The sequence below is a fragment of the Canis aureus genome, chromosome 22 (genome assembly GCF_053574225.1).
Source record: "Canis aureus isolate CA01 chromosome 22, VMU_Caureus_v.1.0, whole genome shotgun sequence".
Classification (NCBI taxonomy): Eukaryota; Metazoa; Chordata; class Mammalia; order Carnivora; family Canidae; genus Canis; species Canis aureus.
In genome coordinates, this window is record NC_135632.1 from 25,651,271 (window position 1) to 25,676,964 (window position 25,694).

Here is a 25,694-nt window from a genome sequence, read left to right on the forward strand (position 1 = left end):
CTGAGAGCCCACTCCTGCGCTTGTTGATTGCAACTGGCTTCCCCGCTCCAATGCCTGGGAACTCTGTTGCACTCAGGCATCCCTGGTCTTCCTGGGGATCCTGAGAACACACTGTCCCATTGAACACAATTCTGCCCCCACTTCACCACCTGAGTACCTTTCAGGCAGATTTCTAAAAGTTCCTTATTGTGCTCTGCTGCTCTATCACTTCCTGGTGCAGATTGCTGGGAGACTCCCTCCCTTCTCAAGGTCTATCTTCCCATATATTGCCTCAGATTTAGTTTTCCGCACCTCCTACCTTGCAGAAAGTGGTCACTTTTCTATTTGTAGACTTGCAGCAATCCTTAGATCTACAGTTGAGTTCGCAGCTGTTCAGAATTTGATAGCTATACTAGCTGAAATCCTGGAATCTAGATGAAACTAAGGTCTCCTACTCCACCATCTTGGACTCTTCTCTTTTTAAAATATTTGAGAGAGAGCATACATGTGCACACACCAGCAAGGGGTGGGGGGCAGAGGGAGAAAAGCGGACTCCCCACCGAGCAAGGAGCCTGATGCAGGACTTGATCCGAGGACGAAGGCAGATCTTTGATTGAAACACCCAGATGCCCCAGATTTTCTGTATCTTCTTGAAACAGTTATCATAGTTTGCCTAATAATTTGTCCCTTTCGTCTAGATTAGCAAGTGTATTGGTATATAATAATACATATTATTCTGATTCTTTTTATTTGTATGAAGTCAGTAGAATGTCCCCTCCCCTTTTCATTGATTTCAGTAATTTGAGTGTTCTTGTTTTTCTTGATTATTTGCTCTACAGATTTATCAACCGTGTCAATCTTTTCAAAGGAACTTTTTTCCCTCTGTTTTTGAATCTCTACTTCATTTATTTCTGCTCCAATATTTATTATTTTCTTTCTTTTGCTTGCTTTAGGTTTAGTCTGTACTCCTTCAATCTAGTTTTTCAAGGTCAAGGATCACATTATAGACTTGAGATCTTTCTTCCTTTTTACTGTTTACAGCTAGATTTCCCTCCAAGCATTGCTTTCACCTCATCTCGTTAAGTTTTGGAATGTTCTAATTTTGTTTTCATTTATCTTGAAATATTTTTCTAATTTATTCCTTGATCCATTGGTTACTTAGAAGTGCAGCCGCCACAGGTCTCTTTTGGTTGCTGCTTACATGGTATTTATCATCTTGCTACTTTCAACTTCTGTTCTTGAATGTAAAGCATGTCTCTTGCAGACAGCATACAATTGGATGTTTTACATCCATTTGATTAATCTCTATCTTGTAATTAGAGTTTAACCTGTTTGCATTTAATGTAATTACTGATAAGGTAGCCATTGTGCTCTTAGTTTTCTGTCTTGTGTCTTTTCTGTTTCTCTAGTCCACCATTCCTGCCTTATTCTGTTAGATATTTTCTAAGGTGCCATTTAATTCTCTGGTATTTTGTGTATTTTACAGTTATTTTCTTATTTTTTATTCTGGGGACTTACAACTAAGATTTTAATTTGTAACAATTTAATTCAGATTAATAAAACAAAAGTACTACACATTTTCTAAGTAACTCTATTTCCTGTACTTTTGCACTGTTTCACAAATTATATTTTTATGCAGTGTCCCTACCAACATAGATTTATAATTACAGCTTTATGCAGCTGTCTTTTAAATCAGATAAGAGTAAAAAAGAGTTACAAAAATACATTTACATATTGCCAGATCTTTTCAAAGCTCCTATGGATGTGGATTCCCTCAGCTTTTCCTGTTAAACTCTTTGGTTAGTCTATTGCTTGCTTCAGCTCTTATTAATCACCTAAAGCAAGTGCAACATTAAAACTCTTGCCTATAATTGTTTTCAACAAACACCTGTCCAGGGAGAATATTTTTCATACTGGGTCCACTCTGAGCCCAACTACAGATAGTTTTGTGAAGCATTCCAGGGAACCATTAGGCCAAATAATGGCAACTGTTTGGAAACGAGGCTTTAAAAGAGCTCTAGCTTTGTTTTGTTCTCTCTTGTGACTACTAGGCTGTACCAGGATTGTGGACTGTTAGCTGCCAACACTAGTGCAGAGCTGAAATGAGGAATGCCACTAAAGCAAGTTAAAATGCCACAAAGATCAGTGTTCTTACTGAGATTCAGAGGTTCTTTCTCTGCCATTTTCACTGAGATCAGTTGGTAAAAGCTATTGGATCACTTACAGTATCTATTCCTATTTGTGGCCTAACTGCAGGCAATTGGTGGCCTTTTCTCCCATTCCCCTATACATATTGTTACCTACATGTGGATAAAGACAAAACTCTTTTCTAGATGTCCCTATACCTTAAATTGTCTTCATTCACATTTTCTTGGATTTTGCCATTTCTTCCTATGAATATCAGAACCACAAGCAACTTTTCTCTCATACATGCCAGGTCCTGCCACCTTTGTGGTGTACATACATAAAGGCTCAAAAGCAGGTTGCACAAGAAGCAGGCTATCAAGTAAAAAATTTACTATCAACATAAAAAATACATTTCAATTATTTCTACTAGGTTTCAAACAGTGTTACTTACAGCACTTGCTGTTATTTTGGGTATCAGAAATAAACCAACTTCCCATGGGGGGGGGGTATCCAACTATTACATTAGCATGAAGCTCAAATATTAGAGCTTAGTGCTTACCTGTCCAATCCTAAGCATTGTACCATCTCCATTTCTAGCTAAAGATGAAGCAAGTTACATGTCATGGAATGGGGATGGCTGACCCAGCAGGCCTCTAAGAAACACTTTCCATCAACCTAGATCAAATGACAACTGATCCCTGGATGACACATGACATGGTTTTGGGTTAGGGTAACCTCAGCAAAAATCTTCAGGTTTGCTTTTGTGGATTAGTTCACCCTCTCAATCTATTCTTTCCTGCCTTTATTAGTTTGTTACTTCAACATTCTTCCACATTCTCAGCAAAATATGTGTCTCCCATCAGAGTTTTGGTGTAATCCCCCTAGTGCACAGACAAGGTATCTTTATCTTCAAGGACTTCTCCCAAATACCAAAATCTCAAATAGCTATCAAGTTATTCTCACAAATCTTTCTTTACAGAATAATCACCACTGTCTTCTTTCCTGTCTCCCCAACTAAAACATAGCTTCCTTATGGCAGGAACCTCGCCAGGTTCATTGCTATAACTCTGGTGAAGTTCCAGTATTTACACAGTGCTTGTCACAGGATATGTACTCAATAAGTGTTTGCTCAAGGGCTAAATAGGTCTTAAAAGTAAAAATGCAATTTTTCTTGAAGTTTAGAGAAAGACAAAGAGGAAAATATATTTTAAGATTAAATTATGGACTTTTTTTTTTTTCTTTTTTTTTTTTTAATTTTTTTTATTTATTTATGATAGTCACAGAGAGAGCGAGAGAGAGAGGTGCAGAGACACAGGCAGAGGGAGAAGCAGGCTCCATGCACCGGGAGCCCGATGTGGGATTCGATCCTGGGTCTCCAGGATCGCGCCCTGGGCCAAAGGCAGGCGCCAAACCGCTGCGCCACCCAGGGATCCCCTAAATTATGGACTTTTCTAATTAAGGAAATACTACTTCAGCCTGTATTTCAGTCCTAATTTCAGATAAGACCAATAAATATCTTAAGAAGAGGAGTAAAATAACCACAAAGAAATGAGAGCACAAAAAAGAGGAATTAAGTGGAGAAATGGAGACTTCTACAAATATGGGAGGGGACGCCTGGCTGGCTCAGTCAGTAGAATGTGTGATTTTTGATCTTCTGGTTGTGGGTTCAAGTCCCACATTGGATGTAGAGAGATTACTTAAGGATAAATTTAAAAAGAGTGTTAGAGAGGGGGAGATGGAGAAATGATCTTGATAGAGTGGGGTGCTTTATGCATCAGTGTCTTTTTGTTTTAAAAGTAGTCACTAGCCAAGCTTTATTTTCCATCTTCTATTAGACTGAGCTCTGGTTTAAAAGGGATGGTCACAGTAAGACAGACACCAGAGGGGATTCCTGTTACATTATTATTATTATTTTTTAAGATTTTATTTATTAAGAGAAAAAAAGATTTTATTTATTCATTCATGAGAGACAGACAGGCAGAGACACAGGCAGAGGGAGAAGCAGGCTCCATGCAGGCAGCCCGACGCCGAACTCGATCCCAGGCCTCCAGGATCAGGCCCTGGGCTGAAGGCGGCGCTAAACCGCTGAGCCACCTGGGCTGCCCTCCTGTTACATTCTTGTGGAGTTTTAGTAGGCAAAGGAAAGGGTTCTTTACCTTTGGAAAAGAGCAAATCCAACACCTATCCAATCAGTTCTACACTGTCAAAGAACTTTACAATTCAAGATATATTTTTGCTACTGTTTTACATCTGAACCACCTACACCAGAAGGGATACAAGAAAGGAATGAATAGGCAAAGCAAAGACTACTAAGAAAGTATGAACAAACTGAAAAAAATGACTGGTTGGTTCATCATTTCAGTGCTAAGTGAATTGTGGAAACTGAACTCAAAACTATTCTTCCCCATAGGCAGAGCCAAAATGGCCCCATCCCATTGAGGTTGGGCCTGGTCATATGATTTGCTCTAGCCAGGGGTGTATTAGCAGATGTGATGCATGCAGAAGCATAAACTGTGTTTGTGTGAGTGGGCTTGCCTTCTTGTGCTTTTGTCATCATCACAGAGAATTTCCAGACAACTTCAGCAGTCTAGTCCAAGTCCGAAGAGGAATAGAGATGGCGCAGACCCAAGCCCAACTCATGGCAAATAGTTAAGCCCAGCCAGATTTCCAAGTGTGAAGCAGTCACCCAGCCAAGCCTGTCAGCCAACCTGCAAAAGCATGAGTGAGAATTATTAAATTATTTAAAGTTGAAGAGATTTGGTGCAACAACAGCAACTGAAACATAAGTATGCCCTTTTCTTAGACTCATTGTAAGGGTAAATCTTGGTTTTCCTTCACTGCTACATGCTCAGGACGTAGCAGTTTCTGGTAATTAGCAGATGTTCAATAAACATGTTGCAGTCATATTTATGTTTCTTCTAAAATTAGTGACTTAGAATAAAATTGAAAGGAACTTACATAGTTCAGTTGTCAAGCATGTGGTTGAACTTCAAAATCACCAATTTCAACAAGGATCAGAAAGCATATTAGAGGTCGTTAGGTGGTTAAGAGCACTGACTATAGAAATAACTGCCTGTATTTAAATCCAGGCTTTGTGAATTACTAGGCAGCCGATCTTGGGCAAGTTACTTCACCTTTTTTGCCTCACTCCTCATCTGTTAAATGGTACTATTAATAGTACCTACCTCACAGGATAGTTGTATAGGTTGAGATGTAGTTCAGTCACTTACAACCCTACCCAATACATGACAAATACTTATAGGCATTTTATTATTACCAGCATAAGAGGATTTTGAGCAAGGTTATGAAAATCCTCTTTGCTTGCTCCTCCAGTTCACCTATTTATATCTTTTTGTTCTCACTTTTGTTATCTCATCTCTGTACAAATGTATAATTAGCTCTTTTGTAGGTTCGCATGGTCTTTTTGTGCTCTGGAGTGCTAAATGCTGACACCTATTCCACTCTCTTCCACCAGCCATTTTACAAACCACTGATTTTGTTCCTTTCACCTAGGATAGCATCTGCCCCTTCTTCACCTGCTCAAAGCATAGTTGTTCCTTAATGTCCAACCTAAATGTCATCTCTCCCAGAAAGCCTGTTCTTTCCAAAGTCATCTTTTGTTCTCTGACCTTCCTTAGCAGTTCATCTGTACCTCAATTATAATTTTATACTTTCTATTTTCAGGTATATGCATTTTCATGATGAGACTATAACTCCTAGAGGACACAGCTTCTAGGCTCACTTTCTGCCCATTCCCACCCTCAAGTATATGGCAGGCAAGCAATAAATATTTGTTGAACTAATACATTTGAGAAGCCCACTTAGGTTTCATCTAAATTCTAAAACAGCTTTGTCAAGAAGTCATTAAGTTTTTAAGAAAGGTAAAAATGAGTTAGAATACTAATTAGACATTAAAAGATAAAGTTTATATGTAAAAAAGAAAGACACTTGATTTATTGCATTAAAAAAACCTTTATTTCATTTAAAAGGTCCAATAGAAGCCAAATTAAACCCCAAATTGACAGCTACACTTAGAGATCTCCTGAACTAAATGGCACTGTTTGAGTTGAGTGTCTTGTTAAAGGAAGTCATTTGCTATTACGACCATTTCCCCCAAAGTAGTTCTAGAGCAGAAGCTGGTATTACTATAATACACATCAGATATTTCAGATGTCATCTTTCATGCAGAAGTTAAAAAAGCAAACAGGCTTTTCTATTCTGTATGAGGATAAAAACCACTACAGAGCAGGGCCTGAATGCTTTTGACATACAAGGTGTAACTATAAAGGAACTTACTGTGCTGCTGTGTTCATTCATTGAAGTTGTCCATGTACATACTCCAACAATACTAGGGCTGCTCAAATACTATTTGGACCAGCAGTTTGGGATTTCCCCTCATTAGGTGCAGACCAAATGAAGTGGCTGATCAAGCTGGGGACAGACTGTCACAAAATGCGATCACAAAGCAATGAAACAGATTTCCTAGTGGGCAAGCAATTGAAAGGACCATCTCACAAATATTTTCAGTAATAGCCTCATTTATATAGAGTGATACAAGATCTAAGTTCTGGCATGTGTGAGGATAAGTTAAAAACAGCTTGTTACTTTATAGCTACACCTTGGATTTCATTAGATGGGTAATCTAACTGTGTTTAATGAGTCCTTCTGGAAATCACTTCAGCAGATAAGTCAAACAGCCTGTAAAAGAGAAGACATGGCAGAGGGCGTGAGATTCATCCTTCCAACGTTCATGTTCTCTTGGAGGACAGACCCGGGCCCAAGGACAGAAGTTACCGGGAGGGAGGCTTCAACTCCATCTAAGGAAGACCTTTCTAACAGTTAGAGCTGCTCAACAATTGAATGGACTGCTTGGTGAGGTAGAGTCACTGGAAGTGTTCAAGGTGGAAAGATCACCCTTGTAGAAGGGACTCCTGTATTTGTTAAGAGGTTAGACTGGATGAACCTCAGGTCTCTTTCAATTCTGAGATTCTAGAAAATTCCCTCAGGGAATTCAGAAGAGAATTCCTAAAAGGAAAGAGAAAGCACACATATGTATACTTTTAGAATCCTCTTGAGTTTTTTTTTTTTTTTTTCAAAAGGTACAATAGAAAATGTAGTCCACTGTCTTTAAAATGCAAATTCACCTTCCTACCATTAATAATTAGGAAGGGTCCATTATGACTTCTTTATATTATAAAGAAAAGATGAAGGATTACATTTATAATTTCTGTAAATATTTTAGAAAAAAATGCTTAAAATCTAGTAGTCAATGCCCTAGAAACTTTATAGATTTTTAGGTAATATGCACAGATACAAATACATTATTCATTAAATACAACTCACATCTGTGTTTTATTATACTCTAAAATATACAGGAATCTTGATGTACTGAAAGAGTGCAAGTAAATACAGTATTCAAGCAGTCACTATTTCTATGTACATGCTCATTAATTCTTCAAAAACCCCACAAAATTATCAAATAGATCAAAATACTGTTCTGTGTTTTCACACTTTATATTCAGAAAAACCAGCTGAAATTTACAATGTCATAAAGTTTCCAGTTTCACAATACAAAAAGATAAAATGAAATTGGGTATCATTTTGTGAAAATTTATGGAACTTGACCCAGATCTGTAAGACCCCCTACATATGTGAAATCATTCTTACTGGGAAAGTGACAGTTACAGTAAAAGCAGAACCATATAAATTGTTATTTAAAAGCCTAAAGATCAGCCTTTCTCTCTCTCTCTCTCTCTATTATTTGAAAGGCAGTCTTCCAATTCGGCAGGCAATTGTTTTTTTCCTCAAGTAGTAGCATATTTAAATCTTGAATAGGACCCAGTACAGAAATGCCTTCCGAGAGGCCTGATGATGCTAACTTACCAATAATAAGGGATTTTTTTCCTTTTGATTATTCACTAAACAGTGAAAACAAAATCCCCCAATCCATTGTGGAGGCACAAAAGTAACATAAGTGATGAAGGTGTACCATCCAAAGTAGTGAGGTCGAAAATTCCATTCCCCAGGACCATTTAGCTGCAATAGGGTGAAAATAATCTACTTTCTGATTTCATGAAATTTTCTTCTAGGAAATTCTTTACATTTTCAAACAAAAATAGTTCAATTTTAAACCTAAACCATTCAAAACTGGTCAACATCCACCCGACCCCAATCTAGCTCATGTCTACATCACAAGTATTTTCACCCTGACTGCACTCAGCCAGCTGGTTTTTAATTCTAATATTATAAAAGTTGGAATTTTTAAATTTTTATGTAAAAGAAAAAATGTAAAAATACATCTGCTTTCTCTCATGGTTTAATACAGTATTCGAAGGCTTTCAGATGTTTTCTTTAAAAAAAAAATCAACATTTAAAACCAAATCTCAGCTTCATTTTCAGAAATATTAAAGTTTGGTTTAGATAATGTCTCATTTCACCTATTCTTGTTTCCACAAAATGGCATTCTATTAAAAAACTTTTAAGTTACTTGGTCCTTTGGCAATTTGCTGTGCACATAATGCCTACTGTACCAAACTTTTATTGCCCTTAAATTTAGTTGTAGTTTTATTGGTAAAATTTAAATCTAGTGTCCTTATCTCTTCTTTTACAATAGTGTTGCTTGTATAAGCAGATTAGGGTGCAGTGTCCCAAATTATTCCTGGCACTGCAAAACCAAATTAAACAATTCCACAAAGTAATGTGACATCAAAGTGTTTTCCTCTGGTCAAGTCTATTTCAAGATTCTAGAAGTTCCTTTTGCAAAACTTGCCTTTAAAACTCTTCTTCCTAATGTCATCACATTTCTCATATTTGCTCACTCTGCGATCTTTCTTTCTTCTCAGGTTGAATTTGTATGTGAATAAGAAAGTGCCTTTTTTCCTGAAAAAGCACAATCTGAAGCATTAGTGTCAGAACTCCTCATTTAGATCTCCGGCTCAGCCTCTTAGTAGGTCTCAGAATCAGAGTCATTGAGCTCGTCCACATCAGTGTATATGTACTCCTGTTCCCCGCCAATGTTGTTGAAACTGCAATAGGAGCTAGGTTCATTCCTCATGATGGGCAAGGCTTCAAAGCTGACTGTTTTTGAGGTGTTGGTGTAACGGTTAATGGCATTGAATGTCAGGGATGACAAAGGGCTACTCGATGAGACAGGCATCATGGTGGCCAAAATGAGAGCTAGGCAATCAGCCACATCCTTATTGGGAGCACAGGCCAAAGCTGGGGTATAGCCTAGAATTAAAAATAAAATTTAAATAATTAAACATCCCGAGATAAGGAAATAAGTCTAATGGTCTTCAATTTTAGACACAGTTTAAATTACTTGGCTTATAATAAATTGGCTTAATTAGAATGATTCAGAAATTTCCCAATAGTAGAAAAAAGTTCTAGGGTGGGAGAATATATATATACACACACTCTGTATTATAGAAGAGGAAACTGAGGCCCAGAGATGGATGATTTCTCCAAGATTTCAAAACTTATCCATATACACCTGAATTCACAGAAGATATTGAGCTAGAATGGAAAAAACACAAGCAAACAAAAACCCTCAGACTGATCAAGCTACCTTCAGAGTGGTGGAAGAATCTGTTAACTTGTAGTTATACTAAGTGCTTACATGCTGAGAAATCTAAATGTGTACAGTTTCATGAATGAGGCACAGAAGTGATCAAAGATGTTCACTGAATGAATGGCAGACATCTGGCTGTTGATCAACTTTTCTCTAAGGGACACAGAACACTGACGAAAAACAGGAGTTTTTAAAGTTTACCTGTTTATTTCCTAAGTCAAAACCCAATGTTTCCTTTTCAACTCTTCCTTTCTTTAGAAGCCTGATCTTACCATTAAGGTACCACAAAGTATAAACAAACTGAGTAAGTAAACATTTGTTACCTTGGCTGGTACAAGACCCTGTCTTGAGGATGAAGTGAAATAGAAGATGGTGAGAGCATACCATATGATGCCAAGTTTAGATCACCCCCAACTGGAATTCTAGCAGCAAATGTCTTAGAAGTTTTAATTTACAGCTTCATTTCTCCATTGCATATCTAGATACAGTTTTCCCTATTGCTATATATATAAATGCTTTAGCTTTTACGCTCATATATGTGACTCTTGAATAATGTAGGGGTGGGGGGACAGGGAGGGTGCCTAAAGGAATGAAACCCTGCATAGTCGAAAATGTGTGTATAACTTTTGACTCCAAAAAAAAAAAAAAAAAAAAAACTTTTGACTCCCCAAAACTTAACTACTAATAGCCTACTGTTGACTGGAAGCCTTACCAATAACATAAAACAATATATATTTTGCATGTTGTATGTATTATAAGCTGCATTCTTATAATAAAACTAGAGAAAAGTCATAAGAAAAAATACATTTATAGTACCATAAAAAAAAATCCATGTATTAAATGACCCATGTAGTTCAAACCTGTGTTGTTCAAGGGAAAACTATGTATTTTATAATGTCACTTTTTTTTTTTACATAGCTAAATGATTTATCAAAAAACAAAACTTCACGTAATCACTACTCAGATTAAGAAAGAATATTACCAGCATACCTTACTAATCACTATCCCTGTTCTCTTCCACAAAAGTAACCACTATCCTGATTTACGTGGTAATCATGGCTATTAGTTCCTTTCTAGTTATATTCATAAATGCTACGGTTCAGTGTTTTTTTGAACCAAATGTAAACGGAATCATATAGTATGTATTATTTTATATCTGGCTTCTTCTGCTTAACATTATTCTTGCAAGATTTATCCATGTTGTTGTATATAACTGTAGTCAATTCATTTTTATTGTTGTACATTCCATTACTGTGATTATACCATGGTTTGATTACCCATTCTAACTACTAGACCTTTAACTGTTTCCAGTTCTCCTATATATTTTTATCCATGCCATGTTATCCTTGAGAAAGAAGAAATGTTTTTTTCCCTTCTTAAATCTCCCCTTTTAAAGAGTCAAAGGGAACAGCTGATGCCCCTGAAAATTTGGCAGGAGTGACTGAAGGGTGTGCATTTTTAAAAATTAAACCTGTTTACTCAAAATGAGGAGAGTGCTTCAATGCCCACACTTCAAGAGATCTTCTGAAAGCCTGAGGATGCCTGTTGTACTCTGTAGGCAGAACAACCCCTTAGACAGGTCATGATGCCTGAATGAGAGTAAGGTAGGGGGAGAAGAGCATCGCAGGTGTGTTATATAGTTGGAATATGACAGAAAGCAGGCTCCTCTCTTCTGCATGGAGTTGATATGGTCAGCTAAAGATAAAAGAGAAGCAAATTGCCTGAAGACAGGGTCTAATCTAACTCATGCAAGTATAAAATATTTTGCTTCCTCCAGAAAAATCCATGGAAATATATGGCTCTGACTTGTCAATTTTGGACCCTGATTACTATCTCACATTGCAAAGTGTGTTAGAAGATACCCAGGTGGTCACAGATGACCTTCCTTATCTTATTATATTATCCCTTCTGTTTATTTATAAGGAAAAATCTATATAAAATATTGAAAATGATCAACAAAATTTGAGTATTAGCTTATGATTCAGAGTCTCATAATGTGGCCAAACATCTAAGGTTAGCATTTTAGGCTGTTCATTTTAATCTATATGTAATAACTGTATCTCTAGAAATGTAATTTGCTGATAATGAAAATTTATTTTAAAGCTATATGAGTCTGAACTTATAGATGCTATCATTTACTTCTTTGGATTTCATGACTTACACATTCTTATGGTTCCCAAATCTTTATATCCAACCTAGATCTTGCTTTTGGTCTCTAGGTCCATATGTCCCATTATCCACTTGGGGTTTCCACTGAAATTTTCTCATGTCCCCAAATGAATCTAGCTCTTCCTCCTACATTCCAATTTTAAAAGCATTTCCATCATCCACACAGCACTCCAAGCCAGATGGTGTGAGATTTATTCCCATACAAAGTCTCACTGAGTTCCTTCATAAGATCTCTAGAAACATGTATCTTTTCATCTTCAGTGCTTCTACCATAATTCTAGTTACCACCTTCTCTCACCTGTAAATGTTACTTTGTTTTCCCATTCTAATCTTGCTCCCCTCAAACTGCTAGCTTCCTACTGCACAGATCCCTTGCCATTTGATTTAAGAGACTCTGGCACAACTCCAATATTTACAATATCCTGTGTTTTCTCTCTAAATATGCCACTCTCTGCTTAGAAAGCTCTCTCCCCACTTTTTTATTTGTCCTTTGGATTTTGGCTTATAAGCCACATTTTTGGGATGCCTTCCCTGATCCTGTAAGAAAGAGTTTGAACTCTCTTATGTGTTCTTACAGCATTTTAAGTTTTCTCCAAATGAACCACTTTCAGTGTGTTGTAGTAGCCTGTTTATACTCCTCTCCATTTAAGGAAGTAGATGGTCTTAGTCACATCCTATCTTCAGAATTGAGCATAGTGCTTGGCACAGTCACTCAACAAATAACCACTCATTATGTCCAGGTACTTTCCTAAGTACTTAGCATATAACAGTGAAAGCAACTGATAGAAAGTCCCTGTCTCCATGGAGCTTATATTCATTTACTGGGGGACATACGCAATCATAATAAAAAATTCAATTATATACAGAAGATAAGCTTTATGGAAAAGAAGAAAGAAAGAAAAGAGCAGGTAACAAGGACTGAAAATGCCATAGTAGGGGGTCAGTAGCAGGTTGTAGTATATATAATAGGCTTGAGAAGATAAAACCTGAGTAAAGATTTGAAACAGTTAAAGGATTTAGTCAAAGACTTGCTTGGGGACAGAGTGTTCCAGGCAGAGAAAAGAAGCCAGAACAAAGAATCACAATGCATATATACATTCCTAGTGAGCATGGGCTGGCATGGTAGAATGGAGAGAAGGAAGAGTAGAAGATGAGGTTAGAGAGGTAATAGGGCAACAGATTAATTATGTAGGGCCTTGAAGATCACTGTAAGTGAAGGGAGATTTAAATTAGTATCTTCTCATATTTTAAAAGGATCCAGGCCAGGGTGGTAAGAATAGAAAAAGTGGGCCTATTTTGGATATACTTTGGAGGTGCATCGGTTGTATATGAAGGATTATACACTGGATGTGAGAAAGACGAGTCAAGGACAACCCAGGTTTTTGTCCTGAGTAATTATAAGGATCGGAATTGTCATCAACTTAAGATCAGGAGGCTGTGGGGAGAACAGGCTTAGCAGGGAAAGAGACAGAGTCCGTTCAATTCTGGATAGGTTAGGTTTGAGCTTTTATTAGACATTCATACAATACTATCAATTAGGCAGCTGGATCTGTAAATGGATCACATCTCTATATAGACTCTGAGAGGTCTGGGCTGGAGATATAAATCCAGAAATTCTCAGCATATAGGTAGTATCAAAGAACCAAAGGGCTACATATAGATAGGGAAAGCAAAAAGAACCAAAGATGGAGTCCTACAGCTCTCTAATATTAAGGATATGGGGAGAAGAGGGAGAAACTTCGCAGAAGAAACTGGGAAGGAGTAACTAGTAATACAGGGTGAAAACCAAGAAAGTGTAAAGTCCTAAAAGTCAAGTAAACAAAGTTTAACAAAGAAAAAAGTATATACCTGAAACTTATCTAATGTTGTATGTCAATTATGCCTCAATTAAAAAAAATAAAATAAAAAACATATTTCAATTCCAGTGAATTTGGTTATTACTTAATCCAACCATTAAAATAGCACCCTACGGACCCTCCTCCAGTTATTAGTTGAAGGAACCAAGTATTTGTGAATGAAGGCAGATTGGATTCACCCATAGAAGGGTACTGTAATCAAACTCTTAAGACTCCTCTCTTACCCCGACCTAAAGTGATCTATACCTATTTATCTATGTAACAGTATGTAGCATAAAGGAAAATATAGAGATTGTTTGGGGAAATATTGGACACTTGCTATGCCACACTGCAACGTTCACATCCCCACTTACTCCCTTATTCCTATATATTTTAAATTCTTTATTAAAACCCTTACTCCTACTTAAAAAAAGAAAAGAAAAAGGAATAATCAGTTGTGCCAAATTCTGATACATCAGGTACAATGAGAACTAAGAACTGATTCAATATCATGAAGATCACTGGTGATCTTAAGGACAGTATAGCTGTGTGGTGGGGGCAAAAGTCTGACCAGAGGGGCCTCAGGAGAGAATGAAGCGGGGGAAGAACTGGGGACAGTAGGAGAGCCAACACTTGAGTAATTATGCTACAAAGGGGAAGATCAAGAAATATGGCAGTAGTTGCAGAAGTAGTTAGATTAATTGAAGATTTTAAGATGAGGGAAATGATATTTATATATGCATGGGAATAATCTAGGAAGGTTCCTACAAAAAGTCCTTATTACAGGAAACAATGAAGAATTGTAAAGTGACAGTCTCAAGTAGGCAAAAGGGAAGAGGATCCAAATAGTGGGAAGATTAACTTAGATAAGAACCTGGTTCTTAAGGGCCTTGGTAAGTATTTGCTGACAGAACAAATTCTTTGAATACTAAGATGAATGAAGGTGATAACACTAAACCAAAGTTAGTGAAATCAGAAGTTTATTTGTTACATAGATTTTTCTTATTTTTTTTTACCCTTATCCACTTTGCCGAAGTATGATTCAATGTTTATTTCAGTTCTCCTCTTTGACCAATATAAAATACCCACATTTACTTCACTTCAAATATGGATCAAAAGATAAAATCCTCTAGTAAAATCCAGGTTAATGAAAGAAAATACAGAACTACTTACCATTTTCGTCTACTGCAAGCACACTTGCTCCTTTCCCCAAAAGTTCCTGAACCACCATTGTCAGCCCATTTCGGGCAGCAACATGCAGAGGTCTGAGGGGGGGAAAATATTATAAATGTACATGCACACAGGTATGTGGCTCTGAGTATATACATGTGTACACACACACACACACACACACACACACACTCTTTCTCAATTCTGGTTAAAGAGCTTTTTTGCTAACTTGTGATGACCCAAAAATACAAAATTGAGGCATTCAGTCTTAAGAGCAATGAAGATGGACATGAGGGACAACAAAATCAATGTGCAGAGTATACTATCAAACCTTCCAAGGTGCGTGACCATAGCATTGCCCCCGCCCAAGCAATTCACCTTCACCAATACCTTTTGTTTACTCCTAAGAGTCAATGTTTAAAAAGATTTTATTTTATTTTTTTTATTTTATTTTTTTAAAAGATTTTAATAACTAAACTGCATTCTTATTTTAAGAAATGAGTTTGGCAAGTATATATATAATAAAAACCTTTAATTGCAATAGCACAAATTTCAATAAACTTTGAAAATAATTTACAGGTGACTAGTTTTGGGACCCTCAAGAAATCTGATTGATACATGAATGGGAACTGTTATAAAATTGGTTTTTTTTAAGCCAAGACTCAAAGTAGAATAGCAAACAGAAATTGGGAGAGAAAAATGGGAGACTTTGATCTAAGATCGAAGAGGTCACTTGAAAGATGGCTGTCACACTAAGAACTTGATTCTTTCTGAACTCTCTCTAGTTTACAGACACATATTAAGCTTTTCATTTATTGCTAGAGTCAAATAACATATTATTCCAGTTGATTTCCAAAAACACACAGAATAGTACTATCTTCTTACAAAAAATTATGTAATTAGATCAAGGAAAAAACATAGTATTTTCATTATAAAGTTTCAGTACAAAACCTTTTTAAATAATAAGCCTTTTAATTGTGATGAGTTTTGTCAATTATAAAAACAGTTCTTTACTTTTTAACTGCTTCTGTGGCTGAGACTGATTCCAATGGTCTCATGTTAGAAAAATAACTATGAATCATATTTATAATTATAGGTCACAAGATTTACACCAGTCATGAAAATACTCACGTTTGCAAGGCTGCATTGGTTGCATTGATGAGGTTTCTATCTGTTATCTTTTCCAGTATTAACAAGGCACTAGTTTCATGACCCTAAAATTATGGCAAATAACTCTTAAAAACTTACATATCATTAAAGATAAATATATAAACTCAATAAACCTCAACTCTTATTCATACAATATGTACATTACCATATATATGCCATGAATTTTCTTAGCTAATAATACCTTGAATATTTGTTCAAATGTGTTGGTAGAGTAGGGTCAGGGGAGAGGGAAGGAATATTTAAGACTGGAGAGATTAAAGGAAGACAAAAATTAAATTTAGGCTTACACTCCAAAACTTACTTAGCCTACTGGAGATTTTCATACATCATGGTGCCTAACATGTCAGTGTTTTTTTTTCCCCTCAAGAAATCTGATGCCAGTGATCATTAGAGAGGTTCTATCTCTAGCTATGTTCATTTTAGTAAAGTAGAAAAACTTCACTAAGTTTGGGGAAAATGCCATTGTTGATATAAACAATGAAAACATACCCTTAAAACGTGTACCTACCTTGCTACAAGCCAAATGGAGGGCGGTGTTTTTACTGTTATCTTGTAAAGTCAGATCTGCACTAGCACTGCTAACCAGCATCTCTGGGAGGAAAAATTACATCAGGTTTTATATTTATGAACACTCAGATTACTAATAAACTCACTGTAGAGAAATAAAGATATAAAGCAACAAGATCCCTCAAGTGATAGTTTAAGTACAAGAAAAATACTGTAACCTAAAAGGTATATACACTATATCATCATATTATCCTGTAAGTCACAGACACAATGGCAACTAACATTTATGCTGTAAGAGCTTACTAAACTCCAAATACTGTGTTAAGTGCTCTGGATTCATACTCTCATAATAACCTTAACAAAGTAGGCATGGTTACTTTTCTCAATTTTAAAAGTGAAAAAAATTAAGATATAAGGTCACTTAATCGGTAGATCTAGGACTCATATGCAGTCCATCTAACTCCAGAGCCAGTGTCTTTTTTTTTTTTTTAAAGATTTTTTTATTCATGAGAGACATACAGAGAGAGAGAGAGAGAGAGAGAAAGGCAGAGGCACAGGCAGAGGGAGAAGCAGGCTCCACGCAGAGAGCCCGATGTAGGACTCGATCCCCAGTCTCCAGGATCACGCCCTGGGCTAAAGGCCGCGCTAAACTGCTGAGCCACCCGGGGCCCCCCAGAGCCAGTGTCTTAATCGCTATCCTATACTGCCTCGCTATAGTAAGACTGTCCAATCAGTAAGAGCAAATGAAAACATTGTGTGGTCCTAGATAAAAATATGGGTTGAAAGCAGACTAAGGGTTTTAAATCTTAGGACTAGGGAGATAACTGGCAAATTTTAAAGAGTCAGAAGTTTGGGGTTTAAGTTTTCCATAAGTTAAACATATATAAGCAATATAGCATTACAGTATTAGAATAATACAAGCCTTAACCAGTGTCTTTACCAACTGTATTTGTCTGTCCATTTTCTGCAGCCATCATGAGAGGTGTTTTCCCAGAAGAGTCTATAGAATTGACTTGAGCATTATGGCTGAGCAGCAGCTGTAAACACTCTACGTGGTCTGTGAAGGCGGCTGCATGGAGAGGGGTTCTGTAATACAAAGAAATGGGAAGACTTCACTAAATTTGTACATTGTATACTCTAGAAAAAATTATTCCTAAAAAAACAAAAACAAAAAAAAACCAAATATTCCTAAATTTATGACAAGCAATTTTCAAAGGTGTACATATTAGGCTATAAAATCATTGCCTGGATACAAATAGGTTTAATGATTTACTTATTTCTGCCAGAGTAATTTGTATTTCTAATAAAAGGTCCTTAATTAAACTAATATAACATAAAATTGCTAAAAACAAATTACATCATTAAAGAAATTTTAGAAGAAATAAATCCTGACCCAATATTGCCACCTATTACAAAATGGCAGACTCCCCTCTCCAGCCTTTACTAGTATTTAGAAAACTTTTAACAATAATCTTTGGGTAACAAACATACCTTTTAAAAGGGGGCAGAGGGACCTTTACATTTTACAAGTTTTAAAGAGGAAGACTGACTAAATATCATAATAATAAAGCTTTTTATAACGAGAACATAAAATTTTATAACAATTTATACTTGCAAATATAAAAATCAACTATTAATTAATAATGGGTTCTCTGTTAATTCTTCCACACTAGCCAGTAGTTAAAACTTTTTCCTATTGCAAGTTAAGCTATTTCCTACATAGTTGAATTCCTACCTTCCTTTTGAATCTGTGGCGTTCACAATGCTGGCACCTAAAGTATCAATTAACATTTCAGCAGCACCTTCGTTGTCATTTATCCTGTGTAAGGTAACAAAGTGATCACTCTTACAGCAATGGTGTATTTCTTAAATAGTCAAACCAAATCTGATTCATCTGCCTTTACTTACACAGCACAATGCAAAGGACTGAATGCATTTCCTTCCGTTTTCTGGAAAACTTCCTGTTCTAAAAGAAGTTCTACACATGTCTCATGGCCTAAATAAGTAAATGAGATCAGATATTAAAATCCAAAAAAAAAAAAAAGAATACTGAAATGCCCAATTACATCCACATATCCCTAACACAAATAAGAAAAAACTTTACGTGGATTAAAAATAACTAGAATGGGGGAATCCCTGGGTGGCTCAGCAGTTTAGCACCTGCCTCTCTATGTCTATCACAAATAAATAAATCTTTAAAAAAATAAATAAAAAAATAAAAATAGAATGTTATTCACTGAATGTATTAAACATCACATTTCTAGGAATTTTATTTATTTGTTTGTTTATTTATTTTTATAGCAATTTATTATTGACACAATAAATATTTGTTTTGTGGGGAAAAATTTAGTCTCCGTTTTCATGATGATCAGTTAGAAATACCATTTTTTGAAAAGTCATATTTATATAGCATACTATAAAGTATATTTATATAGCATAATTAACTTCAAAATGTAAATATTTTCTAATTTTAGTAATGAGGTAATGATAAAATCTCAAATACTACAGTAGTGTCTAGAGGGAAAAAGTACACATCCCTGTCCCCACCACCATCTCCAGCCCTACTTTTTAGACTGTAACCACTATTAACTTAATAGTTCCAGGAAATTTGTAAGCATATATAACTGCATGCACAAACATGTACTTCCTTTTAAAATTTTTATGCAAATTTTAAATGCTACAACTTGTTTTTCATTTAATAAACTGTATACATCCTTCCATTATAGCATATATACAAATCTTATTCTTGAATGTTTAGAAAAACTTCACAGCATTAAAGTGTATCATAAATAATTTAATTTCTAATTATGTATTTCAAGGTGATTGCTAATTTGTTTCTTATATTACCAATATGCTGTAATGAAATATTCCAGTACTTTAAAAAGTTTTTGTTTTTCTAAGTCAATTTCCTAGAAATGAGATTGCTAGGTTGAAGGACAAGTGTATAGATTACTGACAGGTATGGGGTGCACAGTTTGTATTTATTTATTAAGATTTTATGTATTTATTTGAGAGTATGCATGTGTGCACTCACAGGAGTCAGAGGAGGAGGGAGAGAAAATCTCAAGCAGACTGAGGCTCAGTGCAAAGCCCAATGTGGGGCCCAATACCACAACCCCAAGACTGTAACCTGTGTTGAAATCAAGACTTGGACGCTCAACCGAATAAGCCACCCACGAGTTTTTGAAGACAGGGAAAAGCCTAAACCTAAGATTTTCTTTACCTAATTTTCAAAGCCAGGGTGTTAGTTAAAATGCCTCAACTGCCATACTAATTTCTGCAAATGAAATGTTGCATCTTTTATTTCATTAGTCATTTGGGACCTGCTTTAGGAAAAAATTAGATTCTTATTACAAGGTCTGCATTTATTTCCATGGCTTAATATTTGGCTAACAAAATGATGCTATATTTCTTTTCTTTTTAATTACTCTAACATTTTCAAATACTAGCTCAACTTAATCCTTATTCCTTACTAGAAAAGAAGGTAAGTTTTAGGAAAACCTTTAATTGTTCCATCTTCTGTTAGCTCTTTTCTTTAATCCAGTGGTTCCTAACTAGAGCAATTTTGCCTTTCAGTAGACATTCAGCCATATCTGGAGACATTTTTGCTCATCACAACTAGCCATGGGGTAAGAAAATGCTGTCATTTAGCAAGTAGAGATTAGGGATACTGCTAAACACCTTCAACCCACATAGCAGTGCCTTACAACATAGAATTTTTGCCAAAATGTCAATAGTCCTGAGGTTGAGAAGCCTTGCTTTAATTCTCTCTAAATGTCAACTCATTAACAAGAAGTACCCAGGGAAAGTTGTCCAGTACAGATTTAAGAGTTTCCTATTTGCCTAGGATAGTAGTTCTCAAGGTGTGGGTCTGGGGAACCTTGGGATGCCATTGCAAACTAGTCTTCTCCTAAAGTAGCCAGTAAAGAAATTTGCCATCCTTCTCACTAAAATTGTTCTTTTTGAAAGTAAGTTATTTTTCAGTAAAAAAAAAAAAAATTATTTATATTAATATTTAATGATTATTTTAAGGTAAAGTAATAAATATCCTTAAATTTCTCAGTTCTCATTTCTAGTACCGTAAATATTGACAGCTCTAAATCCCAGATCTTGAAACTGAAAGGTTTGAGAATTACTATCCGAGTAGACTGCATACTCCAAAGAGAGAGGTCTGGGCTACTGATTACCACCAACAATTGTATCAAGCTGAAAACTTATCATTTTGCATCCTAGTTTATGAAAAGATGATAGAACTGGTCTCCTTCATGTTTCAGAGGGATATTTTGAGGACACTTATAGCTTCATAAAAATTTATCAGTTTTTAAAAGAAACAGGGATAATGTAAGTACTCTTAAGTTCTGTGATTGAATGATTACATAAACTGAAAATGTGAACTTTAAAATTTAGTATTATAACCAATTCTTTTCTAAAACTTTTTCATCATTTCATCTTAATTTTGAGAGAAAGGTTGTTTTTTCTGGCTGGTTAAAGAGTGCTTCCAATTTTGTTTTTGGCCATACACTAATTAGTAGTGGAAGCAAAACCATTTTACATCTTCTATTCTCAGAATGCCAAATTATAAAATAGTTTTGACTATAAATATGGTATTAGACTGCCTGTATAATCTCTTATTGCATATAGCCAACACACATCAAATTCTTTTCAGCTCAATTCAGAATCATCACAAATTTGCTATATTCTGGAAGTTAGACATATCTGTTATGATCTTTAAATGGGAACCAGGCACGTAGTTCATGCAAAATTTTGTCTGTTTTGTCTCTTATACATATTGTGCTTAGAGAATCTAAATTTAGCAATAACCGAGTAGGAACTCATTTTAGAGAAACAGTGTTTTCCATTAAGACCTGATAAATGTTGTAATAGATAGCAACTCTCCAAAGGGCATGTACAACAGTAGTGTATTTACAACTAAATGCTCTGCTTGAAGAAAGATAGCTTAGTGTGTGATTTTTCTAATGGTTAACTCTTACTGACATATTTAAAAAAAAAAGAATCAAGCAATAAAAGTCAGCTTCAAAATGGTTTCATTTCTTGGAGTGGCTAGGTGGCGCTCAGGCAGCATCCAATTCTTGATATTGGCTCAGGTTATGATCTCAGGGTCATGAGAATGGGTGTGGAACCTGCTTAAGATTCTCTCTCCTTCTCCCTGTGCTCCTCTCTCCCTCTCCTCTAAAAACAAAAACAAAAAGACAAAAACAAAACAAACCAATAAACCAAAAAACCCAGTTTCATTTCTTAAATAAAATTCACATCTGTAGGTGTTTCCCTACAATATTAGACGGTTTTGGTTTTCCTCATACTTGTAAAATGTCAAGTTACATTATAAAAACAAATCAAATTCTAATGGTAAAATACAGTATCTTTTTAAATTCAGGACTACTCTTTGGCCAGTTCACTATATTCATTAAATACCAACTCTATTGAGTAGAAAAGGAGAAAAGAGAAGTTGAAATCCAAAGGTTTTTAATCTTCAAAACTGTTCTGGCTCAGGATCTCAGGTAGTAAAAATGAAACAGACTAAACTAAGCTTATGAATTAGCAATACATTTTACTGTTCAAGTTTTGATAGTACAATCAGTACTCAGAAATGATGGATGCCCAATCACAGAACAATTCTCAAGAAGAAACCAAAACTTCCTTATAGCAAAAGGTTAGAAAACTCAATTCTGACACAAGGATTAATATGAAAATCAAAATTCTGCATCTCGAAAATACTTATGAAAACATTTAATTAAATTATAATTTTGCAAGATTCAGGTTTCTTCCCTTTCACAGTAACTCAACAGTATTTGTCAAAATGGCTCTAGTCAAAGAACTACGAAGCAGCACATTATAGAAAGAAACCTCAACTCTCTGGTAAGGCAGTCAGCTGGATTTTAGAACAGATACTATATTTTTTAAGCAAGTCAATATTTATATCAAGAGGCAATTTAAATTTTCTTAATATTTTGAGGGAAAGTTGTCAGAATTGTGAACTAGTTTTCCAGGTATGCTCTCACAACTAACAGTAATCTAAATGCTTCAATGAAATTCAAATCGAATTAAAAACCTCATATTCCTAAGATTCTAAACCTAAATTTTGACAAAGCTGTTTACAATGTATATAATGTACCTTAGCATTTTTCTTTTTTAAAAAGATTATTCATTCATTTATTCATGAGAGACACACACAGGTGCAGACAAAGGCTGAGAGAAAAGCAGGCTCCTCAGGCTCAGGCCTGGGAAAAAAGCAGTCCTGATGCAAGACTCCATCCATGGACCTGGGATACATCCTGAGCCAAATGCAGACGCTCAACTGCTGAACCACCCAGGCGTTCCACCTTAACATTTTCTAACATGATAAAATCTGTGGTCTTACACAAGGAAAAAATCATTATCTCTCAACATGCCTCATTACTTAAATTATTTTAATTAGTGACATGTCATAAGCTGAACTTCATTTTGAACATTTATATCTTAAACATAGCTTTATATTTCTGAGTGACCGTTAGGGAGCCTACCTATAGATGGATTGACCAGCTGTAATCTTCTTGGAAGCCAATGGTCAGTATGTTCTAATCATGTAGCAAAGTTAACCATAAAAGTTTCTAAGTTTCTCAAATTTCTAGTTCTGTGATCTCCTAAGATTTTATTCCCTTAAAATGCTAAGCATACATGTTACAGTTGATATAAGGATCTACCTTACAATTGTGCTCAGAAAATAGATTTCAGTTTAGAATGCGATGCGTTTTTATTTTCTGCTACCTGTCTTTTTTCCCCAATACAAATATACTTAGAAAGTAAAAGAACATAATCAAACTACAAGCATACTATATAAAAGACATTGTAAACATTACAAAAGTATGTTAAAAATGCAAAAATCTCAAATTTAATGAAACCCTACCTCAAAAGATCTTTGTCAAACTAGTACCTTGGCTTTACAATGATAAGTGATAGGAGTAAGCTAAAATTATGTAGTACAGTATTTTTTAGCTTTTAGCTTCCTACTGATCTTGCAGTTATCTAATAAATATTCACAAATATCAGAATGTGTTATAGTTTGTTGTCTCTACTTGGTACATTAACAGCATCTAATGTAGATTTGTATCTGTATACTCAACCGTTGTAGCAAGCCCAGTGAAGTGCTGTATATCCATGATTGTCTGCTATGGCTGGATTTGCATCCACAGATGCTGCTGACTGCAAAAGGGCTCCAAGAACACCAATATGTCCGCAGGCAGCTGACAAGTGTATAGGTGTCCGGCCCCTGCTATCTCGAAATAAGCACTTAGCACCATGTTGAAGTAATGCATCTACACATTCTTCATGGCCTGTAACTGCCTGAAAGAAAAAGCATTTGCAAGTAGTTGAATATATTATCTTGGGTACTATCTGCCAATTTTAGCTAATTAAAAAAAAATTTAAGCCTGTATTCCTCATATTTGTCCATCGAAGTATTTATCATTTTTTGAATAATTCAGTATTTTTATTGGAATTGGCTTAAAAACCCATGAGCAGTAACTTTGTCAAAATACAAGTATTATGAAAAACAGGAATAAAGAACTTATAAATCTGTGAAAATAAAAAAGAAAAAGGTGAAAGGTTTCAAAGGTGAAAGGCAAAAATGTATAAGAAAACAAAAAACAAAAAAAAAGAAAACAGTTGTGATACTGAGAAAAAGTAAAACTGACATTAATTCTACTCAAGGTCTTACTTAGGGTTTTCAAATTTTGTTCCAACAGTACTGTTTCCTGGATTAAGTTGTGTTTCAGTAGTTTAAAATTATTATTCAAAAACTATTTGGTAAAAATCTGATGAAGAAACATAAACATAGCCTAGTTCAGTTTTAGGCAAAATGAGATCCTAAGAAATTTTTGAAAGGCAATGAGAATATTTTTACTTACCCCTCTATGCAATGCTGTCCTTCCCCATTTATCTTTGGCATCTACATTTGCTCCTTTGTTCAGCAATGAGTAAACACAGTCTGTGTGCCCATTGAGAACAGAGAGCATCAAAGGAGTCCTGAGCAACAACAGAATAGGTTCAGTGTTACTACCTAAGACTCCACTTTATGAAAAACAAACAGTTGTGCTGGCCCGTTTTCTAAACATGCCTTTTTGTAATGCAACTTTAAAGTATACTTAAATGGGAAAACTAAACTTGCTATTATTCAGTTACATACCATAAGAGACTTACTAGAATAGAGGCAAAAGTATGAAGATTAACACACATCTTAAAATTAATTAAAAAATTATTAAAACTTACTGTCCGTTTCCATCTTGAATGTCTACTGCATTCTGTGGTTCTGCATTTCCTATAAGTAGCCTCAAGCACTCTGAATGACCATTTGTTGCTGAAAAGTGATATTTTAATATTTCAGAAATTACAATGGCAAAATAGAAAATTTCCATCTTAGGGCACATTTTCTAGATATAACTGTGGGATAGTTTCATTGAATTTAATAGTCAAAGAAAAAATACATACATACAAAGGTTTCTATTGCCTTTGTTGGTGAAACTGAATAGATATAAATTCCTCATGGTAAATTACGGCCATCTGCCCTGCTAATAGAATGCTCATTTTATTTGGCTTTCTGGGGGTGGCAGAGTGATCAAGGGAAGGTGGCCTGCCTTCAGCCAAGGGATGAAACTGTGATTAGATAAGTCCATCACAATTCTGTTCTTTGCCAGTGACTGGTTTTAAGATGAGTGCTGGTCCAGTTCTGGCCACTGAGATGCTAAGAAGTTTGAGGGCTTGTGGGAAATATGTTTATCCCCGATAATGACCAATCCTTCTCATTCTGTGCCATGACTGAAAAGGCAAAAGAACAGAGTGTTCTGACACCATTGCTTAATCAATCAATCGTGGAGCTGACTCTACCTCTGAACATCTTATGAGAGAGGGTAAACACTTGTCATTTAAGCTACCTTTTAGTTGGGTACTATGAAAGAATCTCAACTGATAACATGTATAATAAGAAGAAATGATCTACCTAAAGATGGCATTTATATGTCCAAACACATAAAAAATGGGCAAAGGTATAAAACAGAAGTAGCCTAAAGAAAACAGTAAGCTTTTAAGGTAAGTTAATCCCCTGCAAAATTCAGATCCTTCCCATAATACAATAAAATTTGAAGTTTAAAGTAGTAAGTCACATAATGATGAAG

At 35.5% G+C, this 25,694-nt stretch overlaps 1 protein-coding gene across 13 annotated transcripts in view; it reads right to left on the minus strand.

The window, feature by feature from the left end:
- The window catches only part of ANKRD28 (ankyrin repeat domain 28), a 204,309-nt gene that overhangs the window by 9,086 nt on the left and 169,529 nt on the right, over positions 1 to 25,694 (minus strand). For 11 of the 13 annotated variants that reach the window (XM_077865245.1, XM_077865247.1, XM_077865251.1 and 8 more), the window contains 10 exons: positions 24,793 to 24,880; positions 24,432 to 24,549; positions 23,649 to 23,868; positions 18,436 to 18,523; positions 18,263 to 18,346; positions 17,468 to 17,613; positions 16,529 to 16,611; positions 15,982 to 16,064; positions 14,854 to 14,945; positions 6,059 to 9,336 (listed from right to left, as the gene is read on the minus strand). In XM_077865245.1, the coding sequence (XP_077721371.1) occupies positions 9,050 to 9,336; positions 14,854 to 14,945; positions 15,982 to 16,064; positions 16,529 to 16,611; positions 17,468 to 17,613; positions 18,263 to 18,346; positions 18,436 to 18,523; positions 23,649 to 23,868; positions 24,432 to 24,549; positions 24,793 to 24,880 (1,289 nt within the window). In that variant the 3' untranslated portion in view covers positions 6,059 to 9,049. Of the gene's footprint in view, positions 1 to 4,641; positions 4,815 to 6,058; positions 9,337 to 14,853; positions 14,946 to 15,981; positions 16,065 to 16,528; positions 16,612 to 17,467; positions 17,614 to 18,262; positions 18,347 to 18,435; positions 18,524 to 23,648; positions 23,869 to 24,431; positions 24,550 to 24,792; positions 24,881 to 25,694 lie in introns of those variants that run through there. The other 2 variants (XR_013361277.1, XR_013361278.1) reach the window with 2 other exon arrangements.